The following is a 27,926-nucleotide window of genomic DNA, read 5'->3' on the forward strand; positions in this document are numbered from 1 at the left end:
TCGCATCGCAATGGTGATTTTATTTCTAGATTACGACGGTGCCATATAGAATGGTCCAATGTTGCATACTGAATTCATACCAGGTATCAGTGACTAAAATTTTCAACTGTTGACCTGAAAATCACAGATTAACTTCAAACTACATGGCTACGATCATTAAAAATTTAACCTCCACTAACTCAAGCAATGTTGGAATCTGCCCTTTACTTATTAACCATTCTTACTAGAGTCTTACGAACTATGTCGGGATTTGTATAGTTATGAATATGTGATTCCGCTATTTTTTACAAAAAAATAATGTGAAATCTTATATTGCAGGGGTGATAAAGGTTAAGACTATATACTCTACGAAATTTAATGACAAAATTCAAGCTAATAATGAGGCATTGCTGTGTCCAGTCTTTTTGACAGAACCTGTTCGCTGACGGTACTACCAAACTCGGTGTTTGATTCATGGTTGCATTTTCAGTAGAATAAAACTGTTACATGTTTGTCATTTTGAAGTAGTGGGTGCCTTTCACACTGCGTGGTTGAATTTCTGCGAAGACACTGCATTCAAGTTCACTTTTCAAGAGCAACTCTCGAAATATCCCGACCATTTTCATATTCATCTGAGCTGACAGTAATATGGCATCTGAAGACCACATTTTCTGTCAGGACAGGTGCTTGTCCAGTGGCAATAATTGCATTTTCATTGATAAATGACCCCTCCTTAAAAGCTTCTAAATCAGCAAAATGCCCGTAAATGATACATCACACTAAAAGAATTAAAAAGCACAATTATTGTATGCTCACACCGAAATAGTCTGAAACTCTTCGTGTTGGATTCAATGTCGGAATGTCCCCATTGACTTGACAAAATGGGGCTTGTTGGCTGAGTGACAGTGACCATGTGCAAACACATGAAAGAACAAACTATCCGGCTCATGCATAAAGTAAATTGGGCTGCATACCGTACCCCACAGTATTGGTATCAAACTCTACATATGGAACATTGAACATAATGCAGGCCAGCTGATGTGTTTATCAAGCTTTCAGTACGGTACTGGATGTTTGAATCGAGTGCGGTCTTGCCTAGTAATGTTTAATGAACTACATCAATATTCACAGCTCTGTTATTATTGTCCTCTGTATGGACCTTTCATCAAAGTGCTAGCTGATGATCTCCATACTGTAATTGGGAAGCGCGTCGAGACAGAGGAATGAAGGTATGAGCCTCTGTTTTGGAAAGCTTAAAATTACTTTGCTCACGGGTGTGATTACTATTACGTGCCATTTTGAATGAATTCATTTTTGTTAAATCATAACTTTACAAGTAACTGGTGTATTAAAGTGACATTTCTACATCTTTCACCCGAAAGTAATTTAGTGATCACTCAATACAACTCGAAACCTTGGCAAATGAAAGTGCACTAGGCTGAGTTAAATGAAATGGCACTCATTTGTAGCCCCCACCCCCCCAAAATCTAATTAAATCACATTGGGCCGCTGTCCGTTTTGCTTGTGCATGGCATGGTCAGTGTATAAGTTAATACTCTCTGCAAGGCAAAGTGGCGCTGGCAAGCGTTATTTACGGCCATGAAAAGCTCTTTTGGGGATAAGCACAAAGTAACACGGGACTGGAGCCAGATTTTTGGAAAACAGCGCCATAAATGTGGGCACCTGCTTCGTTTATACAGTGACTATATACATTAATTGTTGAAGAGGTCATTTTGAATACAAATATGTACACTTACATAATATTGACAAGACTTGTGTTTGCTTTAAGACTTAAAGAGCTAGGTAGAAATGAAAAAATAAATTTCGAAGAAATGTAAAGTTTTGAGCAAGCTTATTATTACATAGTAATAAAACCACACACTATAACTATTTCCGCTATTTACAGCAATACGCATTTACGACAGAAGTGAGACTTACCATATACCTAATTTTTACTGTATGGCAAAAGGTTGAAAGCCATTGGATCATGTGGGCTTAGTCTGAATACCTAATTACAAGCTTGAATTAGCTAAATTCCTACAAAACCTTTTATTGTAATATGTTTTTTATATCTCAGATACAGCGCTTCTACAAAAATCAAGATTTCTCATTAACCTGTAAAACATAAACCGAGGCCAGAGGAGGCCAGCTAAAACATACCCTCGAAATATATCAAATGGATCATAAATAAATCCTGTTTACCTTAGAATGATCATAAATAAATCCTGTTTACCTTAGAATGACAAGTTTAACGATAATGATTGTAATAGTAATGACAGCAATACTTCAAGTAGTTTTATATTTACAGCATTTTATGGTCACTGCCCATTCATTACCACGGCTTATGACCAACAAGGACAGGGTTTGATAATAAGTTTCTTATTTCCTTATTGATAATTGTTAGTGCAGCAATAAATGACTACAAAGCATGTTAATACCACAGCATTTCATCACAACCACTGCATCAGGTGATGTAGATATACCCTGATGAAGTAACACCTTATTATAAATCTCTCCTAACACCGCTTCCACGTTGCATGTTAAAAGCATGAAAACTTTCACCACGCTCCACCTCATCTTCACAACCATCACACGACAGATACACTTGACAAACTGCACCACACACAACTCTCTCAAGTCACTGCACTTTGTCTGAAGACCGCCACCACACATCAAGCACCAATCACATCATTGCAATCACGCCAGACCAGATTTTGCTAACCGTGTTCCGTTAACAGACTGTTTTGTTCATTTTAACTGAATTCCAATGAAAAATTACGCCTCGAATATGGCCGCCATGCATAAGGTCTATAGATGATCACGCTATTCAAACTGAATCCAATTCCACGACGCTACCTGCTTAGTGAATGAAAAAATTTGCTTTAACGCAAACATTAATGTGCTAACCGATTGTGTTTTCCTCCACCAAACAGAAGCTACGAAGTTGATAAGCTTTCTCTGATGTGTTTCTGCTGATACAGTCCCCAACATAAGGGATCATTTTGCAACCGAGCAATGAATTCTGGCTTAGCAAGTCCATTTCAAAACACGGGCAAACACCAAATCTCACTGGACACCGTACTTACATTGCTCTCCATCACAATACTCTGAACTATACCAAACACGCGTAACTCCACTCAGCATCAGAACAACCACTTTACGCTGTGGTCGAGGTGTCGAGTTCCAACTCACTAAGCTTGTGAATTCTTTTTACATATTCTTTAATGTGCGAACCTTTGGAAAACAGCTGCGTTTTTTTATATACCAAACTCTTATACGCCCTAGGCCTTTTTACGCCAAAAGTGCCCAAAATATGATTTTTTTTCATACAACACTGTAACATAGCACTGCTTCAGGTATCGACCTTATCAATGTTGTTGGACCTTCGAACTTTTGCAATGAAGGGAAACATATCTTCAAGCCAGGAAAATCGGAAATGACAAAATCAACTCACGCATACTTCATTACACTCCTAAAAACTAAAATAAAAAAATACTCAAGTGAAAGTTCACTTCCAGCGTTTACTCTCTTCTATTTACCAGAATAAAATTCATATACATATCTAAAAACTACAATTGTAATTGAAAAGGTGGATGGATTGTGTTTTCCAATATTAAGGTAAACCTGTTTTGATAATCCCTAAACCGAAAAAAGAAAATATAAAAAAATATATAACATTCGGTGAGGAAATATGTATCCCCAGGAAAACAGTTCAAACTTATTGTAACGATAACCGATGGTTTGAAGATGAGGTATGGCTGCAGCAGGATGAGGGAGCGTACAAGAACTCCAAATACCAAGTACGTAAGGCCAATAGAGCCGCAAAAACACGTACAAAGAGAAGTTAGAGTTGCAATTCCTTTCCTGCAACTCTAAGGAGGTGTGGAACAGAATGTGGAAGGTAATTCCATACAAAAACAAATCAACATTAGTCACAGACAACCCTGGATGTCCAGAGCACTTGAATAAGTGTTTTCATCATGAACCAGAGGCAATCCGTGCCAGATTACTCTTTGTTGATTGTAGCTCAGCTTTGAATACTATTCTACCATCTTAACTTATTTTTATGCTGATACCGATAGGAGTATTTTTTGAACTGATCGATCACAAGTTGTCCGTATTGGTAAGAAACGCTCAAAAGCATTGTTTCTCACAGGGTTGTGTTCTTTCACCTTCACTTTATTCGTTGTTTACGTATTACCAAATCTGCCGACGATACAACGGTTACAGGACTAATTGTACGTCGTGATGAGGGTCAGCAAGCAAGTCGAGTTAAATGGTGTTCTTGAGCTAAAAATGTAGCCAAGACAACAGAAGTGATAAGTGATTTCAGGTCTGGGAATCACGATGTCTTGCCTCTTTGCAACAAGGGGGAAGAGGTGAAAAGTACGTTTGTGTTCAAATTTCTTAGTGTTTTTATATTAAATTCTTTGGGACGGGATATGAACATGTGAACTATTGTGTCAGGAAGGCTCACCAGTGGTTGTATTTTCTTTGCTGTTTAAGAAGTCTTGGGTTAAGTAATGACATTCTCATTTTGTTTTATCGCACAGTAATTGAAAGCGTTCTTACATTGTCTGCCACCATCTAGTACGGTAACACTAATGTGCACCTGAAAAATAAACTGGCTCCTGTAGTTGGTACTGCTTCCAGGATAACCGGTGTTAGAAAGAATCCAATCGAGATCTATAGGCAGCGAACTCTTCAGCGAGCTTGTGAAATAGCTACAGATGACTCTCATATTGTAAATGCACTTTTTTCGGATAACAAAACAAAAATACAGATCACTTGGGGGCGAACAAAGAGGATGCGTCTTTCTTTGTTTTAACACAGCTGTAAGATATCTTAAGTTAATGGGAATTTTAAATCTGCAGCAACAATTATTAGAGAGACAGCAGGTGCAGATCTTACTGGAAATTGTAAACATTTAAATGTTTGCGGTTGTTCGTTGTTTAGGAGAACTGAATGATTTGAATGCTCTTTATTGTGATTTTACTCGAGTATATTTTTGTACGTAATAAAGTGTAAAGTGTATTTTTTAAGTGAGCAATCAAATGGATTTTTACTCTGTGGTATATTAAATACTGCATAATGTAACAAGGATACTATAAAACAAAGTTCCTTTTCCGAGAGTACCAAGGTATTATTTTACAGTGAACTTTCTCTATTTTGACATGTAGATATGAAAGCTTCTTGCATTTTCCTTGTCATTTTTCCTGTTTTTCTCACTTATGTTATACCATTCTTTACTGTGCCGTTTGCACATAAATTCATGAGCATGAATTTATGTGCCGATATGAAAGGAAATCGCTGCAAATGGTTATTGATACTAACACAGTATCTCTGAAATAGGAGCTAGAAATCTCTCACTAAAATACGTAAGTTTCAGTGTCTTTCACTTTAAGATATAGTCACATGTGACGATCAGAGTATGAAACAGATATGGCGCAGCCAAGTCTCTAACAGACCAAAGCCACAAATTAAGCCCTCTAAAATGTATGCCGACGTTTAATCCCAATTTATTATTTATCACATAACGCACGACCAAAATATATTTCAGAGTACATTTTTGTTCCTTGACAAATCAGCCAGCTCTTCAGCCGTTGCACAACACGTCCACGATTTTTAAACAGCCAAGTCAAACCACCAATTTCGACAGATGCTGAACATTTTGAATGCTGACATTGACGAAAGATTCTTTGTAATGAGTAATTTATCTCCTATGCAAATTTGCTTCTCCTAAGCAAATTTTCCAGGACCTTCGTGCGATGGACAGTTGAACAAACATCATGGGCAAAATATATTCATATACCTTGAAGGAATATATCAGTAGGCAACCGCGTGATGTGGGCAATATTAGTCCGCCTTCGTAGCATCTAAAGATAAAAAACTGATTGCCTTGTTTTGGCTAATTGATATACTGTATTATCCACCGTTACTCCGCAATAATTTTTTCCAGTAATATAGTTTTTTGGTTTTTTATGTTCTTTAGAAACAGACTAGCACTTATATGGCAGTCCTTTTAATTTCAAACAATTGTAATTTAACAGAAAAACTCGTTTCCTTACAGGGCACTTGATGAGCATAATCTCCACATTTTTGTCAAATATCTTTTACAAAAGTCAGTCACTATAGCAAACAAAGGTGGATGGGGGAGGGGGCGACGAGGGCAGTGACCCCCAAAGAGCCCCAAGTTTGACAAGGCGATTATTAGGCCTATTTCATCACTTTCCCTTCCCAAAGTGCGTTAAGAGCCCCAAAAATACAACCTCAACCCTCAGAATGGCCACCAAAGGTTAAATAAGAAATGTAACATTGTTTGGCCCCAAAAGCCCCCCCCCCAAATGGTTCTGGATTTACCCTTGATTTGAAGAGGGCCCAAGCTTCTCATTTGTTCTGTTGAATTGAAAAGGTACGGCGTAAAAAACCGCAAACAAACGAACCAAACGAAGACTTTTATCTTTTGAAACCGTGTAGTCGCACCTCCTTCAACACTGAATGTACAATATGAAAGTGAGACATTCTCAACTGTGTTTATTCATTTGTAGTAGATTTAAGTGAAGACAGTTCATTTAAATCATTTTAGTGTTCATCTGTTATGAGTTTACAAGCCCGTTCATCTTAGCCTAGATTGGGTTTTGTCTGACCGAGATATTGAAAAGGTTATGGCAACGGTCCTTGTAAACTCAGACTTGATACTGGAGCGATCGAAGTTAATAAATGTGTAGCCAAGTTCCCCATCTAAAATTGCCGAAAGAGTTTGGCGAAGCTAGAGATGAAGACAATGAAGAGGGTTTATCTCGCACGAACACCCGTACACCTGGCGGGGCAGCAACACTGCGGAAATGAAAAAACTAGCCCCGGGGACAAGGTTGTTACGAATGAAGTTGAACATGTACCCTCGATGTCATAGGGAAACATAACCCATCTTATGTTATTTAATACAAACTAGTTTTCCCTCCTCACTTATGTCTAGATTTCCCTCTTGTTGTTTTTGTCAAAGGTCGAGTTTCTCCCGTCTAGATCTATCTTTACATGGTAGGGATTACAACTCCCCCATGGTTGGTTGAACTACACGGCAAAGGGATTGCTCTAACTGCAGCTGCTCTAGCTCGAGCACGGGGACTTGCTACAGGCAAATCTACCAAGTTTCCAGGAGCATGTGTTTGTGTGTATTTTTCGGTTGCGACGTATTACCCCCAGGGTACCAGACTTGCAACGAAGGCTGTTATTTCAATAACTAACTTGTCAAGGCTTCGTTTGTTTTGCATCCAAGTTTCACTGGAAAGTAAGGTAAGTTTCCGTAAAAGCCGACGGCACCGCTGACGTCACACATTTCACAAGAAAGCTCGAGTCTCGTATCATTTGGAGTGCTTGGCAAGCCTTTCATTCTAATTTATATAACGGGTTTTGCCCTTACCCAACGTGTTATTGATAAACACTTGAAATACATCTTGCAAAAGCCTTCCATACGTCACGAAAGAATCTTTTTAATGTAGAGCCCGCTATTTTTGTAGGTAAATTAAGTTGTGCGATAATATTGGAAAGAACTAAAGGACAATTTCGCAGTGGAAATAGTTTTGATAGCTTAATTATCCCCGTTTGTTGTTATGCTTGATTGTTTGGTATACAGGGACTGTGATGAATGCAAGATGTCCAAACAATGCTTCACCCTACATTAAAAATAATCCTGTTTAGACTTTATTGCACACCAGCATGTATAGACTTCTTCAGGAGTTTATGCAGCACTAGAATGACTTTAGTTTCATTACAATTTCAATTTTGCGTAGTTAAGACAAAGACACATATCTGTATCCGAAGCAACACTTTCCATTCCTTGGTAGCTTGCTAGCTTGGAGACCAGGGCGTATGTGTCCACTGACTTGCGTAAAGATTTTGGGGCGGCAGCGTTCCGAGTCGCTTGGACGTGCCGATAAACCAAGTCAGTCACCGGTCAACCAACAATGCTTTTACCCCTCGCTTTTAATCACAGAGGACAAAATCGCGTCAGTAAGACGCATTTATTGTCAACTGATAGCACTCTTCAACGTCAAGCGGTAATAAATGAGCAATGCTCGTCTTGTATTGCTGGGAAATAGCTGTGATTTCCTCATATCTATCTTTAGCTTTGAATAGATGAGAAGTTAGATACTGTAAATTGTTTATTAACTCGAACGGCTTCTTGTGTGATGTGCTTGTACGGTTCGACGTGGCATTATGGCGACAGTGACAAGATACTCATTGACAGATGTTTAGTCTCCATAAGACACTGATGATGGAAAACATTGATTAGAATCTTGATGTCCGGTTTCCGGTTGTTTTGCCTGTTATTTCTGTTAAATTCTTCTCTTGTGTTTTGCTGGATGACTTCCATTCTTGTCCTTTCGTTGTTTTGGTTTGCTTTGAAAGTTTACGCGCTTCTCGCTATTTGTTTCAGATATTTTGTTTTCAATTTTGTTGGTCTGTTTGAAGTGACGTGCATTTGACTTTGCTCCAGCCACATTGGTCAATAGACTTTCAGAGAGACACTGGGTTGCAATTAATACTGAAGATTAATGATAGAAGATTTCACATCTGCAATTTGACTTACACCGCTGGACGTCATCAGCGGCCATCTTGACATAAAAACACATGCTTGAATAACGACAGGGATTGTCTGTTGTCAACTTAAAAAATGTCAAGACCGGAAAAGAGCTGCAGGGCGAAAAAGCGGTGTTAAATCTAATTGCCTATCCAGCTATACCAAGGCACGGTAACAGATAGTGTTGCATGGACCATAAAATTAACGAAGGAATGGAGAAATTTAGCTGGGTCACTCGGAGAAGACGTTAGCATTTGACGTCAATCATCAGCTGCATCAGTGTAAGGAGAACGTGCGTTTAAGAGATATATATCAAGGCTGAGAAAGATTTGGGGAATATCAAAAATGTCGCCGAAGTAATGAGCACAGACGATTGCAAAATTATCAACTCCTTGGGTATGTTTATAGTATACTAACGGAGGACAAAACGAAACAGATGGGCCACCATGATTTCCCCACGATACCTTACAAAAATATTCCAAATGTACTTACAAGCTGGAGAAAACACTTCATCAGAGATATAAGACTTCAAGGTTTTCATGGTGAAAGAAACTAGATTTATAGTAAAGATTGCGGTAACACCAGGTATTTATCTCTTCTTTGAGTATGTGTGGTTCTGAGAAGAACCGGGGAATAACTCGACGTTTCGAACAGTGTACTCTGTCCGTCTTCAGGAGACTCAAAAGACACAAAAAATTAATCGTCGTTATTGCAATGAGAACGCAATGGAAATATCCACTGTTTCTCGCCGAATCTTTAACTATCCAACCATTCAGCAAACGTATTTGGGGTTTGACGTGAAACCGGTACCGAAAAGCTTTGCAAAGTGGATTTTTTTCTTCGACACAAAAGCCACGATCTTGTCCTTTTAATGCAAGACTGTATTATCAAATTAACACTGTACTGTTTGAAGGATTACCTTGAAATGCAAAAGAACGTCACATGAAATGTAAGGAGAGAGCTGAGGTTTCCGGGAAACCAGCTTGGTGCAGACAGCATAATGTTAACTGGCATGGTCCTACGGAGAGATCTGGTTTTTATTGGTTGATGAATACATAACTGTAGCGATTTCTGATATTGTCCAACGTAGTTTATATCATGCTCGATAATGCAGCTCATCTATCACGAGCTGATCCCGACAAAGTAGATAGTCGAGTGGTAAGACAGACGTCTGCACTAGTAAGCAAGAAGTGGTGGGTTGAAATGTCACCCGTGTAAACTTATAATGTTCTCAAAACCTGTCGGACAACACTGAAAGCAAAGTGTTTATATACGTTGGAGAAGGGAAAAATGCAATAACAGGCCTGTCTATTTCGAACATGATCGAACGAGTTAAGAAGGGGCAAAATGTCTGACAATAGAGAAATGGCAGTTCAATTGATCAAAATGTAGATCGTCTCAGTGACGTTTGACACACGCCAGTTGAAAGATTCTGATGACGATACAATAAAGGTAAACATGTATCGTCTATGACTTGACAGAATGACGGCGTTCAGGGAAAAATGAGAAGGGTAAAAGTAATGACTTTTGCAAATGTAATTCCTGAAATTTGTGCAAGACCTAGTGTAAGTTTTCATATTTTTCTGCGTTGAAAAAATTCTTGTCTTGCACAAAACAAATTTGCAAACCTTGCGTTTATATCACTCATTTGTAATGTACACAATCTCCCGAGACAATGTCACAATCATTCAAAGACAAGGAACTCACACCAAATAGGTTATCGACAAGACAACGAGGTGCGGCAGCTTGTTCCGACTATCAATATTTGAAAGGCAATCAACATGAATAAGGACATGAACACATGAGTTGGCTCTTTTTCTTCTCAATGATTCTAATTGCATATTGCAAAGCATTTCTGTAAAATCCAGTAAATCAGCCATGGATAAACAGGCAATGGCTTAAGAAGTGGCTTGAGTCTGTACAAGTTATGTTCAACACCATGCACATAACACACACCTATTAGGCGCGGTGCGCGCGGACGTATCACGTGGCAGATATCTGGATTCAACATTCATGAAAAATGATACTCCTAAGCCGCACTTATCCCTCCGGATATTTTCCCACAAAGCTTCCAAATCTCATAGGGAGACTAGAATAGTGCGCATTTGATTTCTCGTTCTCTTGTACCATCAAGCTCATATTCAACTCTATGTTGGCTGTTTTTCGTCAGGCTTGACGCCCACCAGTCGGGATTATGTTGACAAAACCCTCCCTTTTCCTATTGGGTCATGCAATTTACAATGAAAGAGACCAGACGTTGAGTTTCCTCCTTCGGAAATGGATCTAACTGAAGCAAGCAATACCTTGGATAACTTATTTTACAGTACCGACGCCCCAAAACGAAACAAACTGCATCACCAGAAGTGATAAATTCTCTGCACCTGGCCAGACATAGATCAGGATGTTTCGTGTCTGTTGTCAAGTAGGTGACTTTGTGTGATCGATCGCAATAAATGAGAGAAAAGACAGCCGAAACCATATAGCGTTTAAGTTTTGGTATTCACAGCATGTGAATTTTTTTTACAGTCGGCAAATTACGTGTAACATCTGCAGTCGTCAGCAAAAAGTAATCATTGTTGAAAGGCTATTTTTATTCGCAATGCAATTTGCCCACCAGCAATGTTTTTGTAGCTAAATGAGGCTAGTTCTTACGTAGCATGAAAGCAAGCAAGAACGCAGTTTTATGACGTTATATGAAATTTTGCACCCAGAATTTGCAAAGTCTCGGACATTTCGTGATGTTCAAATCACTTTTGCTTTCACGTTCGCTCAAAGCGAATGGACCAGTCTTTACTCCTCAAGATGCTTTGGTTGTAGCAAATTACACAAACAATGTCTGTATGGGTCCTCCGCAGTCAATTCTCCCCACAGTTCACTGGAATTTATCCCATGTCTTTCAACTTTCTAAACATTGCCTGAATCTCGTCGTACCAAAGAAGTTAATCCAGATATTGTTGCATCCAAAATGATACTTGATCAGCTTCCTTTGACACCATTTTCAAGTTCTGCAGTCACAGATATAACCGAGCACTACAGATCTTTAAACCACAGTAAACGTCCTTCTGTTCCCAACTTTTCCCGATGCATTTACAGTGGTGCTAAATACTTGCCAAAATGGTGCCGTCGAAGGTGTTCGCTCATAAAACGAAAACTTTAAAAAACATCTAACTTTCTTTTTCACTTGAAATTAGGTACCCCATGCCACCATGCCTTCAAAGTAAGATCAAGCATAAGTGCATAATCCCTTGTGCCGAATTTGGTTGATTACCCAATTATGCTTGAACACATTTCTGTACAGGAAACCTATTGTTTGATTGTAAACAAACATTCTTGAAATGAAGTGTTTATTAAGTAGTGTTATCCTATACCACTGTATGTGCCCACAGTTTCCAACACTTTTTGGAAACAGCTAATTTTACTACTAAATCACGCTGACTTTGAAGATTGAATCTAACGTTTGTTTTGGAGTCAGTTCTTTTCAAGCATCATTCTGTGAGTACAGCAATGCATGAATTCGAAAGTTGGTGATCGGTCCTTCGTGATTCAACTGCACTGGAATCAACAGGCTCATACAGTACGTTCGGGATACCTTTTTAAATGCCGTACAAAATCATCAATTTACATGCACCAATTTTTTTCAGGCAAATACTGTATGCACTGCGAGATTACTGAATGGCATTATCATACAGATACACAGTGGTTCATATTAATCGTCAGAACAAAAACAAACAAACAAACAAACAAACCTTTCACTTTGTAAAAACTAACACCTTGACACAAATTCCATTTAGTCTCTAAAGACTAAATAGTTTTGTTAGGTAATTGGACTTTTATCTGTACCTGCATTAGTGTTGGTTTTTGTAAGCATGTTCTAGGGTTTTCACCTGCTTGGTATCTCAACAGTGTGTAATATCTATGACCTATCAATACTGACTAATTGGCAGGATATCCTTTAGCATGTAACACCAAACCAAGCTCAAAGCTGTGTTGCATTTCACATACTTGAGGTGATTTCGGTGTAGTTAGCCTTGCTGCTACTCATGAAGCTGTTGGAACGCAGGGTGGTCATGTTGGTGCGACGGTCGGTGGTTCTGGTGATCGTTTTCCGGCAGGAAATACATCGCATCAGCATCCTCTGGTGGGTGGTGCTCATGATAAAGACAATCCATGGATTAAAGCAGGAATTGATCAGTGAAGCAAAAAAACGCAGCTCTATGAATGCCTGGTCCGACTCGTCAATATTCCCACAAAGGGCGTACTGATAGTACATGTTGTATACGTAGTACGGCATCCAGAATACTCCGAAGAAGATGGCAATGATAAGCACAATGATGGCCAGTCGTCTTCTAGCTCGAAATTGTTTAGCCCCTGGTTGGTTTTCACCTCGGAAGCTATCTGCACTTCGGATCAGAGTGTGGGCCATTCGCGAATAGAGCACTGTCACAATTACCAAGGGTATGATGTAATGGCAAAGCAACTGTACGGTAACGTAGCACTTGGCAACTGGCTCGAAGTGGGGCAGGTAGATGCATAACATCCCATGGTACAATGTGGCCGTCGTGTATACCGGGACGGCTAGGACGAAGGCGAGTAACCAGACTACGCCGATTAGACAGCCAGTTTTCTTCGCCGAGCCACGAAACAAGCTACGGCCCATGTGCTGGGTGATGGCCCCATAACGCTCACAGGAGACGGCCACGATAGAGTAAATACACACCCCTTGTGCTAGCACCTGCCAGGCGCTGGACAACTTGCACAAAGCAATGCTGTTAGGGAAACAGAAAGCGACTTGGTGTTCGAGTCTTGTTGGTACGACCACCATAAGGTACATCAAGTCTCCAACCGTGACACTTATAACTAACATATTGGGCGTGGTTCTCAATGGTCGGTTTTTAAGAATGACAATTAACAAAGCCATATTGCCCACAACCCCAGCTAAGACAACCCAGTACATGAAAATGTTTAGAGGCGTAACTAACGCCAAGTAGTCGCGACGGTTGCAGAATTCTTCCACCAAGCTTTGATTTATACTGTCAAGGTTCATGGCACATACGTCATCATCCATGTTTGTGGAGTTCGGTGGTTCTGTTGTAATGAAATCCATCACTGTAGAGAATCTGCAAGGAAAAAAGGATCAAAGGGCAATCTCAATCAATCAAATATATCTTTAATCTAAAATCATTGATTACGTCCATAAAAGTTTACAAACAACACGATAACGCACTTTAAAAAATGTGAAAACGTTAAACATTGAATGGTAGTAACATACACACAACGTTTAACTGCCGACACGAGAACTTCATGGTACATTACGCACGCGTTCGCCCAAGGTCACAATTTTATTGTTATTATTAAGTTTACTGTTATTTGTACATTTATACAATATAAATTACATTGGTTCTCGCGCTATACAAATTAAGACACACGAGTATAATCATTTAAAAGATAATACGCGGGTTTACACTAAAATCAATGTACTGAATAATCAAAACGAATGAAAAATATATATTTAAATAGCAAATATTTATGGAGCTCAATGGTTTTTCACTGTCACTGTCGACAGCATTCGTCTTTACGGCCTTGTGGGGTCACCACGCCTTTAGTTAGGCACAGTGCAACATGCACAACAAGCACAAACTACAAACTGGCGGCGACGGAATTTTATTTGGTTACTACTTGCAATGCAACATGCCCGTCTGGAAGCTGGTAGCCGGGGGATTTAGTGAGAAAGGCTCGTTTCTGGAAGCTGGTAGCCGGGGGATTTAGTGAGAAAGGCTCATTTCTGGACGCTGGTAGCCGGGGGATTTATTGAGAAAAGCTCCTTTCTGGACGCTGGTAGCCGGGAGATTTAGTGAGAAAGGCTCGTTTCTGGAAGCTGGTAGCCGGGGGATTTAGTGAGAAAGGCTCGTTTCTGGACGCTGGTAGCCGGGAGATTTAGTGAGAAAGGCTTGTTTCTGGGAGCTGGCAGCCGGGGGATTTAATGAGAAAGGTTTGTGTGCCATTCACACGGACGCGGCAACTTATACCCAAATCGCACGTGTCCAGAAAAAAACAATGAAGGCAGCAGCGCTTTCATTATCAACAGCATGATCAACTTGGGACATGTTAAATCTTAGAAAAGTTAAACTAAAAAAATGTAAAACAGAGTGTCTCATCACAATCTAACAGTTCGGAGGAAGGGATAACGACAGTGATATGTTTCATAGGAAATTGATGTCATGGAGATTTTGATTTATTCTGAAACGTGGATTTTCTCCTTGCCTGTGCACTGTTAGTGCGCGTCATATTTGTTTTTATTAATTCATACGTCACCATTAACACTCTCAGTGAAAATATGAATCTGTTCCTATCCGAAACAATGACCTCGTTCAATCCGAACACGATCCGACATTAATCAATCCGAATTCAACCCAAATCCCCCTGAGCCGCATTCAATCCGATATGATTCGATCCAAGGTTGGATTGGGATTGGAAGTGCATATCTTTACATGCAACCGTTGTACAGTCTAGATGTCTTTGGATTCGCCATCTCCACATTTTTGTCCTCCGCGGATGAGTGACTTCTTCGTTCCTTAGAGACGCCTTTTGGCCAAGGACTAATTAAGAGAACGGCAACATCAGTAATGATTAATGAATGTATAACGTGACTCTCGTACAAACCAGCATCTGTACATACTCAAAGATGACACTATTAAGTTAAGGTCACTGATTGTCTTTGCAAACTGGTTTGCCAGACTGGCACTCATCACTGGATGGGATTTTTTTTATTTGGTGGAGTCAGTCATCAAGGAATTCTTATCTTTAATCGCTGGAAAAACTGCTAAATGTGGATATAACGGTAAATCTTCCTTATAAATGTTTGACTGCCAAGTCACTGAGTCTTTGAAATTAAGGGAACAAAAACTTCGAAGTGTGAAACTCAAGCCCCGGCTAGTATCTTTTAACGCCCTTTTAACACAACAGAGTCTTGTCTACATGTAGACAAGTTAGTCTAACACATTTAATTAAGCAGTAAAACACAATTAGTTTTGCCAGTTACAATGTAAGTTCAGGACTATCTGAAGAGTGATTAGAAATTCAATGGCTTAGGATCCCCTTTGGACTCCAAAACAAAGAAAATAATGGAGGATTACAGAGGATGAGAAAAGGGGGGTCGTTCGACCCATCACCTACCCCTTCTGAGGACGCTCATGAAGTCAATGGCGCTTGGCGAGGACTCAAACAATGCAAAATGAGCATAGCGAATTGCTGGAGTTTAAAATGTGACAACGTGAATGATAATTGCTATTCTGTAGCACACTTAGCCCCCCCCCAGCTCATCGCAAAATCCCAGCCAGAAGAGAAAGCAGTTTATCGAGAACTTGTTTGCCTACAGACATTTACACGGAGATCCTATTGGCCGGAACTAAATCTTCAATCTATAGATGAATCTGCAAAATCCATGTATATATTGAGTTCTACAAAATCGCTGCATACTTGAATAACTTCTTATTTCATAGTACATGTATCTTTTTCACACTATATTAGCGAAATTTTCAGTCCCCCAGAACAATAATCTGGAGGGAGATAATACGATAGCATAAAAAGTGTTATCGCACGTGAAACTGCCCAGGCTATGTGCGTTTGAGCATTTGTTTCCACCAGTTGCGGCTTTTAGTGTATAAGATATATATTTTGTGAATATTCTATAAATTGTTCTCATGGTGTACAAATCAGTTCTACTGCTACAAGGTACAGTAATTTTACAATTAATAACCCAAGAAATGTAACAAGATGAATTGATGAAAATGTAGTGAAAAAAACTAAAATATGAAGGCAAATCGTCAAGGGTAAAGACCTTTTTACACGGGGTGCAGATGGTAGCAATGTGTTCATGACATGAGATTAAAGTACAATGACTAGAAGAAGTGCAGGTTCAACTACACGATCGTATCGCTGACTCGACACTAACTACGAAATATCACTACATCAGATATCGTTCCATGATAGGCTCATGGCTTGTAAAAGTTAACCATCAACTGGTCACGTTGTGACGTAAAACTTTAAGATTTGTTGGTGTCTTTAGTTCCATTGACTTTGATCATTTACTAAGCTGTTAGAGATTTTATGCTTCTTCAGTCGTTGTATGACGATATTTATTGATGCATCATTACAAAAGTGTTTGTCCAAGCGCGGTCTTTGATAATTTTCGCCCTAACAATAGAGAGGGATCTCATCATCTCACATCATGAAAATTTAACCTAACCTTTAAGGGCATGGTATACATTACCAAAGGGCAAAAGCTCGAGCATCCAGTATAATTATATGCTCGCTGCGTGTGTTTCAACACATATTTCTACCTAGTTTTGAAGGAGCAAATGTAAATTAAACATTGTTGACATTCGTGATTTCTATTTATGCAGACGATCTTTCCCCTTTAACATTAGATGCATGTATACAGCAATAGCAATGGACGTTGAGGACTATTTATACTTCAAGATATAAACGGACTTTTTAAAGTACCTTCATTCTTAAGGCTTTGTAAACTGCTTTCACTGTCTTTTTTATGACGATTTTGAACATTAGTCGATTTTTCCCAAAACTACGTTTATCACTTCCTTTATGAAAAATACAGTTTCTGTTCTTCAGAGTTTCCAATATTTGACTTTATTCATTCTGTGCTCTCAGATTGATTAAAATGTGCCTCGACCCTTTGTGAAACTGTATCAGTTGAACGTGCTTTGCTTTATATTCTATTTTGTTTCCACATACGATTTTCTTTTTAGATCTAAGGATGTCTTAAAGATAAACCACATGAATGTTTCTTCCAGCATTGTTTCTAAATACAAAATAGGTACACACAAATTAGCCCTTCTCTTGGTGTTTTTTCCACTTTTGAAAACAGAGTTACTATTCAATCGAGAGGGTCGAATGCCCTTGCATAAGCTGGTTTTAATCTTCGCAGGATGAGAGAAGTGTCCCTGTATATGATTTATTACTACGCCACGCACCAGGCCACTGCTTATAATTCCTAAATTAAGTTTATTTGATTTCTTCATTGCACTGTTTCAATATTTTGTCTTTTCCAGCGAATGTGACATATTACACCCAACCTGAACATTCATTGGAAAAGAATGATAAAATGCATAGTAGGATACATTACGCAACACGACTTCCACTTCCGAAAACGCCGGTAAAGTCAAAACCGCTTGCTTCAAAGCGCCAAGCTGAATGTCATTTTCTTCTTTACCAAAAAGTGCAGGTTTTAGGCCATTTGAATAAACAGTGTCGTCTGTCAGCTCCCATGGGGATGGGCTGGCAAACGCACAAGTCCCGAATTTCCTCCCGGAGATTGCACTTAAATCACGGCCTAAATGGGCCGACTTGAACCCCGCTACAATCATTACAGGCGTCCCCATATCTTACTCGATGAAACAGAGTAACTTTATGAGCTGACTTGCCTAGCGGCAATGTGCATAGAGATGTTTTCTCGCTGATACATATCGCAAAAAACCTTCTAAACGAAAAAAACTCAGATTTGTTTAGAGCATGTAGATTTTTATCCTGCTTTTAAAGAGTGAATTATTGCATGAGTTGTAATTCACCCCGCCTGTTATTAAACATTTTTCTGTTATGTGCACAGTTTGAAAAATTACGTTTTATACACATATAAAGAGTGCTACACGAATTTGACAACGTGAAACGCTCGACACAAGCACAACAGTAAATAAACATTCGAGATTACCAAACTAGAATGAGTGACAAAAGCTTACACGGAACTCAACATTTCAATTTTGTGAGAACTATAATATTCAAACAAGCATACGGGAACAGAAATAGGCCCAATATTTAACGGAATAATAACAATCAGTGCATTTGTATCACAGTAAAATGACATCTTATCTAAAGTGGAATTGTAAAGGTTAGATTGGCTTTATTAAATACATAGCTACGTGAATTTTGTTTTTAATTTCTCCGTCAATAAACAAGCATACAAACCAATCTACATGCGCCAACTAAATGCCTTCTACTGCAGGCGAGGTGATAGGTGGCTATTTGTGCATGTGAGAATCGCCCATGTCAAAGCAACATGGGATGGTCTGCGATCAACGAAGCAGTACTTGGGTGGGTAGACCTTTTTTTGCATGTGGACATTGACATTGGCTTTCGTTCAGAGCGTATAAAGCAAAGTAGGGATCTTTGAACCCGGTTTATTTTGTGCATTACTTACACTGTCACCTTTGAGGATATATGGCGCTTCCCCTGGGGTTGTGCATGTCTGAAGTCGCCAACAGATCAAACAGAAGCAACATAACCACGAAAGGGGGGGGGGTTAAGTTATTTTTTGTTCCTCGAGTGGATGGTGGTGGGGCCTGTTACTCTACCTACAGCCTTTCAATTCAAAGCTGCGACGAAAAGGGTTGAGGATCGTATGACATGCAGGCAAATAGGTACAAACGCAGGTATTCAAGCATTCTAACTTCACTCAATTAGGGAAAGTGGCGCGGGAGTTTTGCAGTAAAGTGGAACATTTAATTTAGGCAACGTAATAGGTTGAGAACCCATCAATGTTGTTTTTATGGCGTTGAAGAGAAATAAATCAATTTCCAATATAACCCCCTCTGTCTTTTAGAAGGCGTTACGTTTTGTACTCAATTTCTGCGAAGCGAAAAAGTAGAGCTGTAGAATATTTTCTCAGTCGATGACTATGCAGTTCCATCTTTAGGAATTTACCACTGTTCCATTTTTTTTAATCTAATGGGCCATCTCGAATCTCGTATGGCACCAGACTTCCGAGAATACATTCAGCGGGGCGTAGTCATCAAGTGGCAGATATTCGGGTGTATGTTGTCTGAAACTGGAGTTTCACCACCGCACATTTCGTCACCATTTTCACTTTTTTCTAAGTAGAGAGTAAAACCTAGGTTTTGAGAAACTTGCATTTAAAGTTGGTCTCTTTTTCAAACGCTTTTTTCGCCAGTATTTTTGCCTGCCTTGGACTTAACCAATGCAACTGCATAAAAGACGGAATCTGAAATGACAAAAACTACCAAATGATATTCATAGAAATCAATAAGAGTTTATTTTGTAAACAAACAAATTTGCCTCTTCGTAAAAAAACCTTTAAATTCATGTGACTTTTGTCTACTCGTGAAAACTCGTACTATTTTGCTATAGCACGTGCCAGGTGAAAAACTTTCGTATATATCTCCGGTGTCAAATTCGCCTCTTCGTCAAAACGGCAAAACGATTTTGGCCATGGTTTGCCCTTCATAGCTAATGCTTTATCCGTGAAAATGCGGAATAGGTAGATCATCGTGATTTGGCTGATGTAAGTAGATTTAGTGAATATTGATTACACGAAGTTCCATGCAATGCATAACCTAGTTGATTTTGCCCCAAAAAAGAAATTTGAAAAAATCGTGATTTCGGGCCAAAGTGTCTCTTCGTGAATACGGTGACGATTTGTTTGCATAGCCGGAAAGAAGGGGTTTTTTTACCGGTCTTTGTTTCAGAGGTTAATTTTAATAACATTAAAAATACAAGATTCTCATAAAAAGCCACTGAGTTAAAGTAGCATCACGCTGTATCAATCTCGATCATAACAGCATTAAAATGACACTTTTGTTCAAGCTCGAATATAACTCAATCCTGTTATGCTCGTCTAAAATTAAAATACAAAGGCAAGTAAACAAGTTGCACCCTCAAATCTCAGCAAAAGCAGAAGGAGAATGTTTGATTAAAGAATTGAATTCGTCGATACCCTGCGTATTGATTTTCCACAACACTAACCCACACGAATGAGTTGCTGTTGACCACAAGGCTAGTGTGGATACCCAGATACATGATTTGTATTCCATCTCCTTCTTGTCTCTCTCACTGTGCCATGTTTCCTTGCTCTATGTACCAATGCAGTTGAATGCTGGGATGAAATGTCAGTGACACATGATAATTATTTGTACATAAAGTTTAATCAAGCCCAGGGTTTTTCCGTCGGTCATCTGATCCCTGTGGAAAACAAAAAGAGCTTCGGCAGTGAAGAAAAAAAATTAATCACGTCTTTCCACGTCCAACATTTGTGGGTCACCCAAAACCCAGGGGAGTTCGGTGCAATTTGACAGGACTAAGTTTCCTATACAATGCGTTCGTCCTTCCTTGTGGGCTCCACAAATCATTCGGCTACCAAATCAAGTTCTGCAAGAGTCTAGGTATCAACGCACGTCAGGTGCATTGGTTGTTGGCACACCTTAATCGTTGTTCATCTACGGGAGCGCGCCAAGATGCCAGTCTACCAGCAGATTTTATTGCTCTTAATTTTCCAGGCCATTTCCGTTTCTGATCTTTTCAGTGGATCGGAATTCTCTGTTTTCGATAATTTGTAGCTGAGTGCAAGTGTCAAAATATCCACACACTACAGGCGGCATCATACCGATATTTCATCCTCCATACTTGATAATTTTCTTTGAGTTTGGCTTCTCGTCTGAATACGTTGGAAGAATCCCTGAAGATGTTTCCTTGAATGGTTAATAAATGAGTGTTTTCAGTGGAGAGGCCGTTGAAAGAGAGTGAATCGACTACGCATGCACCAACTGAGCACTCTCTTCGATTAATCTTTCCTCCAAATTTTCTCCGGCCACGGGGCAGCATCTCTGGATACTACGGCGTTATTGTAAGGTCACTAGACGCCTAGAGTGTGAACTTGCTCTTCAAGTTCAAATTCAGTGATGTTATGAAGAGGGTTTTTTTTACAGCTAGTTGTGTCAGTTCGCCTTCTGCTTTATGAATATGAGCAGTCTATGAAACGCAACCATGCGTAAATCTAAATGTAACGGTTAGGTAAAGATGAACGAAATAAAAAATTTAAGAATTCTGACAGCCTCGCAACTTTGTGCTTTTCCATTTTTAATCAGAAACACCGAATATTAAGGGTGTCCAAGCTCTCAATGCATACAAATTAGGCCTAGCATAGCGATTTGGGAGGTAAGGACTTGTTAGTACCTTTCGTATCGCTGTCAAACTAATTTCATGCATTTTTACAGGCTGGGCCATGATAGACTTTACCGTCGAGAGCTTTAAGTTGCCAACATGAGAATTTGCATGTCATTGACATTCAGAAGTTCACTTCCTTTCGAACTGACTTCGTGTATTTAGTTATCAGGTTTGAAAGAATGATTACGAAGAAAAGCTCGAACGATAAGCGAGTACAGTCGGATTTAAATCCATTACAAACCAAAGTAGGCCTAATCCATCCCCGGGTCAGTGGTATTCAAGGCGCTGTAATATACGACTGTTTCGTATACTAGTTGCTGATCTTAATTAAAGCACCAGCCCCATAGATATTTTTCTTGTGGAAAAGAATATAGCCCTGACGATGATATCGAGGAGAACATTAATACAGTGTACTGACGTATATTGATTGCAGGTGATGCGCAATAGAATCTGTTAAGAAGTCTGTGACATCTCACGGAGGAGCAGCTGAAATAAGACTTCAATTAAGACTACAAGGTTTAAGCATAGGTTTATACAATATTGCTTAATTGAGGAAATTCGTAGACTGATTGAACTGACTGCAAAAAGACTTCACTTGGCCCAGCATAGTTGAGAATCCACCTGTGGAAACGGTTTAACAAGAGGTCTAGGCATGCAAATAACTTTTACTCCACCTGTAGAAATAATATACAAAACAGCCTCCGAAGACTTTGTTGTCTCAGTTGTGTTAAATACACAGATACGCTTATTTGATGACTTATAAATACTAGCTAGCTGCTGGCAGGAAAATAAAACTCACTAAAATGCCAATCGAATGTTTCCCTCTTGCCGTTAACGACAAAAAAGTAGATAACGTAGGAGGAAATTAAGATCTATGTATACCAGCGTGGGTGGATATTTTTAATTAAGGACCGAGAGCTGCATGCTACGTGACTCAATTGTGGAAGGATAATTCTAAACCATCGACAGCTTCAGTATACTTTTTGTGGGAGTAAACATCTTCAATCTTAACAGGAAAATTGGCGAAATGAGGGACTAACTATTTTGTTCAATCCAGTTGAAGGGTGTAGTGATGTTAAAAAGACTGCAACCTCATGAGACTAGCTGACGTTTCTCAACCTAAAGATGGCAAAAGACTTTTAAAGATGATTAAAGACGCGAATGGCAATTGTCTTTCGAATTACTTGTTGGTCATATACATTGCATACCGGACCCTCCACGTTTCCATCGGCTGCTCAAGTTTAAAAATGCCCTTGAAATCGTAATTCTGGGGAAAATGGATGTTTATGTGAGTGTAAAAGACAAACAATCGGAACAATTGGAGTTTAAAAGTCGGTGCTAATTTTGAACTGACAAAGGTTGAATAGAGACATACAATACAATTGTTCCGTTGGAGCTTGTAAGTTTGGGCATAAAAACTACAAGACAGCTCTGCAACGAATAAATTTGTCATTGATTACGTGCGTGCACTTTTGGCAGGAATCTTGAATAAACCTGCCTTGCATTGAAACCAATGAAACCAAGTTTAAGTAACATTATAGAGAGCGCTACCTTATAGTTGAAGTAAAACAACTCAGCCTTCAGTGACGCTTCAATATCCTATCCACTGCACAACATGGTATCCGCATAATACATGTTTTATAATATTTATCATATTACGTCACGCACTTCAAGAATGATGTTTGAACTGTTAACAATATTGTGTAAATTGTATAATAGAAAAGTCGTGACCATCGAGTTGAACAAGACTGTTTAGAATAAGTTGTGGATTGGTTGGGTTCATTTGGATAATTAAGAAATTAGTTAAAACCAACGCAGCCTTAAAAAGACATGAATTTGACAAATCAATTTCCTAGTGCAAAGTTCTACTCAGTAAACAGCCTTTGATGTGTTTTAACAACATTGAAAAGGTGCATAAGGCGCTCATTATTCTGAGACAACAAACAAAATAGCCACTGAGACTAAGGTTTGAATTTTTGGCACGTTATTCCAAGCCACTGGTTTATTTGTCTTTGACACTAAAAAGTTTGGCAAAATCAGCTTAAACGGGCAGGCTTGCCCCAATCTGCCAAGCTTGGCATCCACGGGCCCGAATCCTTGGCAGGCTTGCCAACCATTCGCCTTTAGGCTATAGGAATATTTATCAAAGTTAAACGCTAGCCCCACCAGAAAGAGAGGATGCTAGTCACAAAATGCTTATAATTTGTCGAATGTCATGTCTGGAACAATTAACAAAAGATTTGCAAAGCACGCCGTTTTTTCCACCGTTTGAAAATACGGTTGGAAGAAGCCCCACCTGAACAAGAGGGTGCTTGGCGTAGGGTTCCTAAGATTAAACAGCAAGTATTAACTGTAAACATCAAAATTCAAAGTTTAATTGAAACCTATTTACTAATATAATTTGATTATCATGTTAGCCAAAATCGAGGCACTTCCCGTCGCTTCCGGCAAATTTCTGCCACTTCGGCACTGACTTCCGAAGCCGCTGCGTCAAAAATAAATCTTGCGAAACGAAAAACTCGTTTATTCCCGTCGTTTTTTGCCGGCGTTTCACCGTTTTGGGAAATATCTATTGGGAGCAACTCCTGGACACTTCAGGATCCATCGACTGTTTTGTGCAGTTTAAGTTGGAATTTTCTTTGGTCCATCAAACAACGGCTGTGAACGAAAGCGGGTTGCCGGTCACGGGAATTTCAAGCCAGCACCGCTCAGGCAGTTAAGGATGCCGCGCCCGAAACGGCAGCAGAAGAGGCATTTGAAATAATTGTTTTTTCTTGTCAATGATACTGACTACTGAAACAAATCTACTCGGATTGTTCAATTTTAAGCTTCACCCAGCTGATCCAAAAAAAGCTTTTCACAGTTTACGAAAATGTAGTCAGATTGACCGCTGCTTTTCAAAGTGGGCCTTTTTTATCGTGTGAAACAATTATTTTCTACTCTCTGAAACATACGCCAATTTAAATCTGTGGCTCTAAAAATTGGGCTCCAGTTCCGCTGAATTGACTAAAGTGGCGCAACAGGCAAACCTCAGATGATGCCGCATTAAACTTTAAGAAATTCAAGTCGGCCAATTTTCGTTATTTTCACCCAAAGATGAAAGTGCACCACGTTAGGGGCCACACCGCACCACGTCGAGGACATCAACAATACAGCCTACTTACCCTGGTGTCCGTCTCCAAGTCATTTTCTACTTTTTCCAGAGCTCGAAATATCCCTTCTTGCGTGAACCTATGTCTTCAGAAAACTTCCTCATCATTCAAGCTATCTAGTGGATTTCTCCTGTCTCTAAATATTCTCACTCGCCTTATTGCCCACCGAGCTTCGCGATCAGCAATAAGCATAAGCGCCATTTTGCTGTTTTCTACAAAAATGTATACGTTTGCATAGAGATAAGACGACCCCAATACTGATCTTAAATCAAGACGGGTTCAGCCGCGTTGCTAGGGAAGTTAGGGTGCGTTGAACGTGTCCTAAGTTTGGTGAAATCGATCCCAGGACGAGACGCATCTTAGGATGAGTTACCCTTCATGAGACGCGTCTTAGTGTTTCGTGAAACTGGCCGCAGGTTTTTTTTTTTAATTCATGTATTGTCCAATTGCGTGGTAAGAGCTGACGCAGCACGCGCAGAATTACTAGGCAACATACGCAGGAATCACTGAATCGGCTACGTTAAGCTGCCATATCGAAGCTCTGCATGCCTATGGCGACAGCGTACAAAGAGCGAATAATTTACACCAGTTAGACAGTGGACTAATTCATCTCATTCACTCAAGCCTACATATATCCCTCGCCAATTCTATGGTTCTCATTTGCAACTGACACTATTTTGGCTCATCAACTAAAAGCCGGTAAAAAAAAGTAAAGTAAAATGACAAAAAACTGCGGATAACAATTTCCAGTAATACAGATACGATGCAGTTTGAAACGCGCATTTTCCCGCCAAAATTTGTACCTGTGTCTCCGCAATAGCAGACACTGTTGATAGCTGAACGTTAATGATCCACGCTGCATCAATGGCTAACGAGTCTTCAAATCCTTTCAAATGGTGCTTTATTTTTCAACGACTCTGTTGCAAGTTATAATATGGATGACTGTTTGTTTTAAAGAAAACAAACTGTCTGAAATATCAAATTAAACTTAAAATCTGCTAAACATCATTTCAACGTTTCATTTTAGCAAGTGACCTGACCAGTCTTTTTTAAATTCAATTTCTCTATTTAAGCTGGATTTTGCTGGCCAATTGGGTTTATTTTACGTTTTATTTTCATTGTATTTATGAATTGATAATCTGACCCTTATTTGCTCTTACTTAAAAATCAATATTGTTTCACTTTTATCTATAACATTAGTCTAGCTTTTAAGATTCTATCTGGTTTTTTCTGAGCATTGGTAAGAGATATATTGTACTGTCATTTCCACAACCCCCGAAAATGTCACAAATTATTAGTAAAACTGGTACATATTGTGCATCGTATATATATTAGACACGACTTGTTGCGGTGTCCAAGGTTAACATGTGTGCGCAGAGATGTAGAATTAAATAGATCAAAGATGATTCAAACCATCGTAAACACCTTGCTTGGCGATTCACCTTGTCTGTTGCCCATGCTGTACTTATAGATAGCAGGTCTACCGCTTGGTCACAACTTTGAAATTTTGTGATGTAACTTGAAAAAGCTGAACCTAAGTAAGGCGCTTACTTCGATGAAACCAATTTGAACCAATGCTCATAAAACAGATTTACTTTCAGTTTATTGCTGCCTTTGTTAAAACAGCGTCAAATTGTATACGGGAACGTGTTGACGCTTCCTTTGGATAAGCGAGTTTACAGACTATTCCACTCAATGCAAGAAACAGAATCCAGAACATTTCTTTAAAATTATGTTCCAATATTGGCCAATTACAATCAGTGTTTGCAAGTCTGTCGCTTCGAAAGACACTTTCTTTGTGACTTGTTTGGCATTATGAATGACATTGAGAACACTGTCCGTGTCAATATCCATTTACTTTGTTTTTAGCAAGTGTGGCGCTGTGGTACTTAAAGCGATTCAACTTATGAGCCTTTCCACGTATGAGAAGGCCATTAAATGTCGTCCTAATGAATACACGTAAAGCCTCTAACTACATGCATTTAATAAGGTATCGCCACACATGGTAAAACGGCACATTTTGGATGACATTATGAACGCGGCAGAGACAGTAGCGTAGTCAAGGGGCGCGCAGAGCAGCAGAATACAACGAGATGGAAAATGTTTGGGGCAAAATAAGGCCGCTGATAAAAACAAAATCGGGGCTGCAAGGTGGATTTTAAATGCATGATGAGAGCAGATCAGGAATTTTCATTGGGACGGTAGAAATAGATCAGAAATGCAAACTCGGAATGGCGAAACGGATGAAAAGAATTGAATGTTATGCTCAAACCATATATATCCACACTGACCATTTTCATACTGCTGCATTTTGTGACTTGCCTTTTCAAGGACGTCATTTGTGGTAAGAAAACATATCCTGCTACCATAGCTCCGCGCATGCGGGTGAAGGGTTTTTATCAGTGGTACCTATCTGTGCCAACTACGGTTGAAGTTTTCTCATGCATGACCTACGCAAACCTCGCTGCTGAGCCACCTCGTTGGCACCAACCGAAATCGTCGGGTTTTGACAACAGTTGCGGCAACTGCCCCACAATTTGAATTTAGAATCGAGTCTCTCTTTTTTTCCTTTAACCGATTCGTCAAGCCTTTCGCCAAATAAAAGCTTCCGTCGTGGAATGTTGAGACGTTTTTGTAAAACTGAAGGGATACATTATACATGTGTACATTGCGATGAAAACGAACATTCAAGAAAACTATGGCTACCTTCGGATGTCACTTACAAGACACATCCCATTTCATTTCCCAGTGGATTATACTGGGTTAAGAGTACGCTTATTACTTACCGACTGAGAAATGTTAGCTGAAGAAAAACCAGAACGGAACGTGATGAAGTGTCGTCGCTTTTTCAGTCAAGATATGGCGTGAACTCTGAAAGATTACCGCTGTAGTAGTGGACAGTTTTACACTGAGATAATCATCCGTATCTCGCACCGATCAATCGGAACCAGGTTTCAAAAAGATCGCGCCGAGCACAGCTGAAACATTAGTGAATTTACGTACTTTCCAAGTTCAGCAGTAGCATTCATTATTTTGGTAAGGGGTTCGTCTGATGATTTGCTCACATCAAAACAAAGTCACTAGAGCGTCAAGCGGCGGTGCAAACAACCGGAGAGCGTCGAGCTTATTGAAACTTCCAAGCTATATCTGCACATGTACTGGTTGAGATCGCTTGGCTGAGTGCTTTATATCTGCAGCTGTGGAGTGTTTACAAGGCCACCCCTAACTACCTACCCCTGAGATAG

General features: G+C 39.5%; 1 protein-coding gene across 1 annotated transcript; it reads right to left on the reverse strand.

Moving 5' to 3' along the window:
* On the reverse strand, nucleotides 1-27,926 carry LOC110987763 (bombesin receptor subtype-3-like). The gene is made up of 2 exons (XM_022250812.2): nucleotides 27,468-27,926; nucleotides 1-13,677 (listed from the first exon to the last, which is right to left on the reverse strand). Exon 2 carries the CDS (start codon nucleotides 13,662-13,664, stop codon nucleotides 12,555-12,557), a length of 1,110 nt encoding a protein of 369 aa, XP_022106504.1. The 5' UTR covers nucleotides 13,665-13,677; nucleotides 27,468-27,926; the 3' UTR covers nucleotides 1-12,554.

Source organism: Acanthaster planci, linkage group LG08, assembly GCF_054643075.1.
Source record: "Acanthaster planci isolate LZ-2023a linkage group LG08, COTS_SCS, whole genome shotgun sequence".
Classification (NCBI taxonomy): domain Eukaryota; kingdom Metazoa; phylum Echinodermata; class Asteroidea; order Valvatida; family Acanthasteridae; genus Acanthaster; species Acanthaster planci.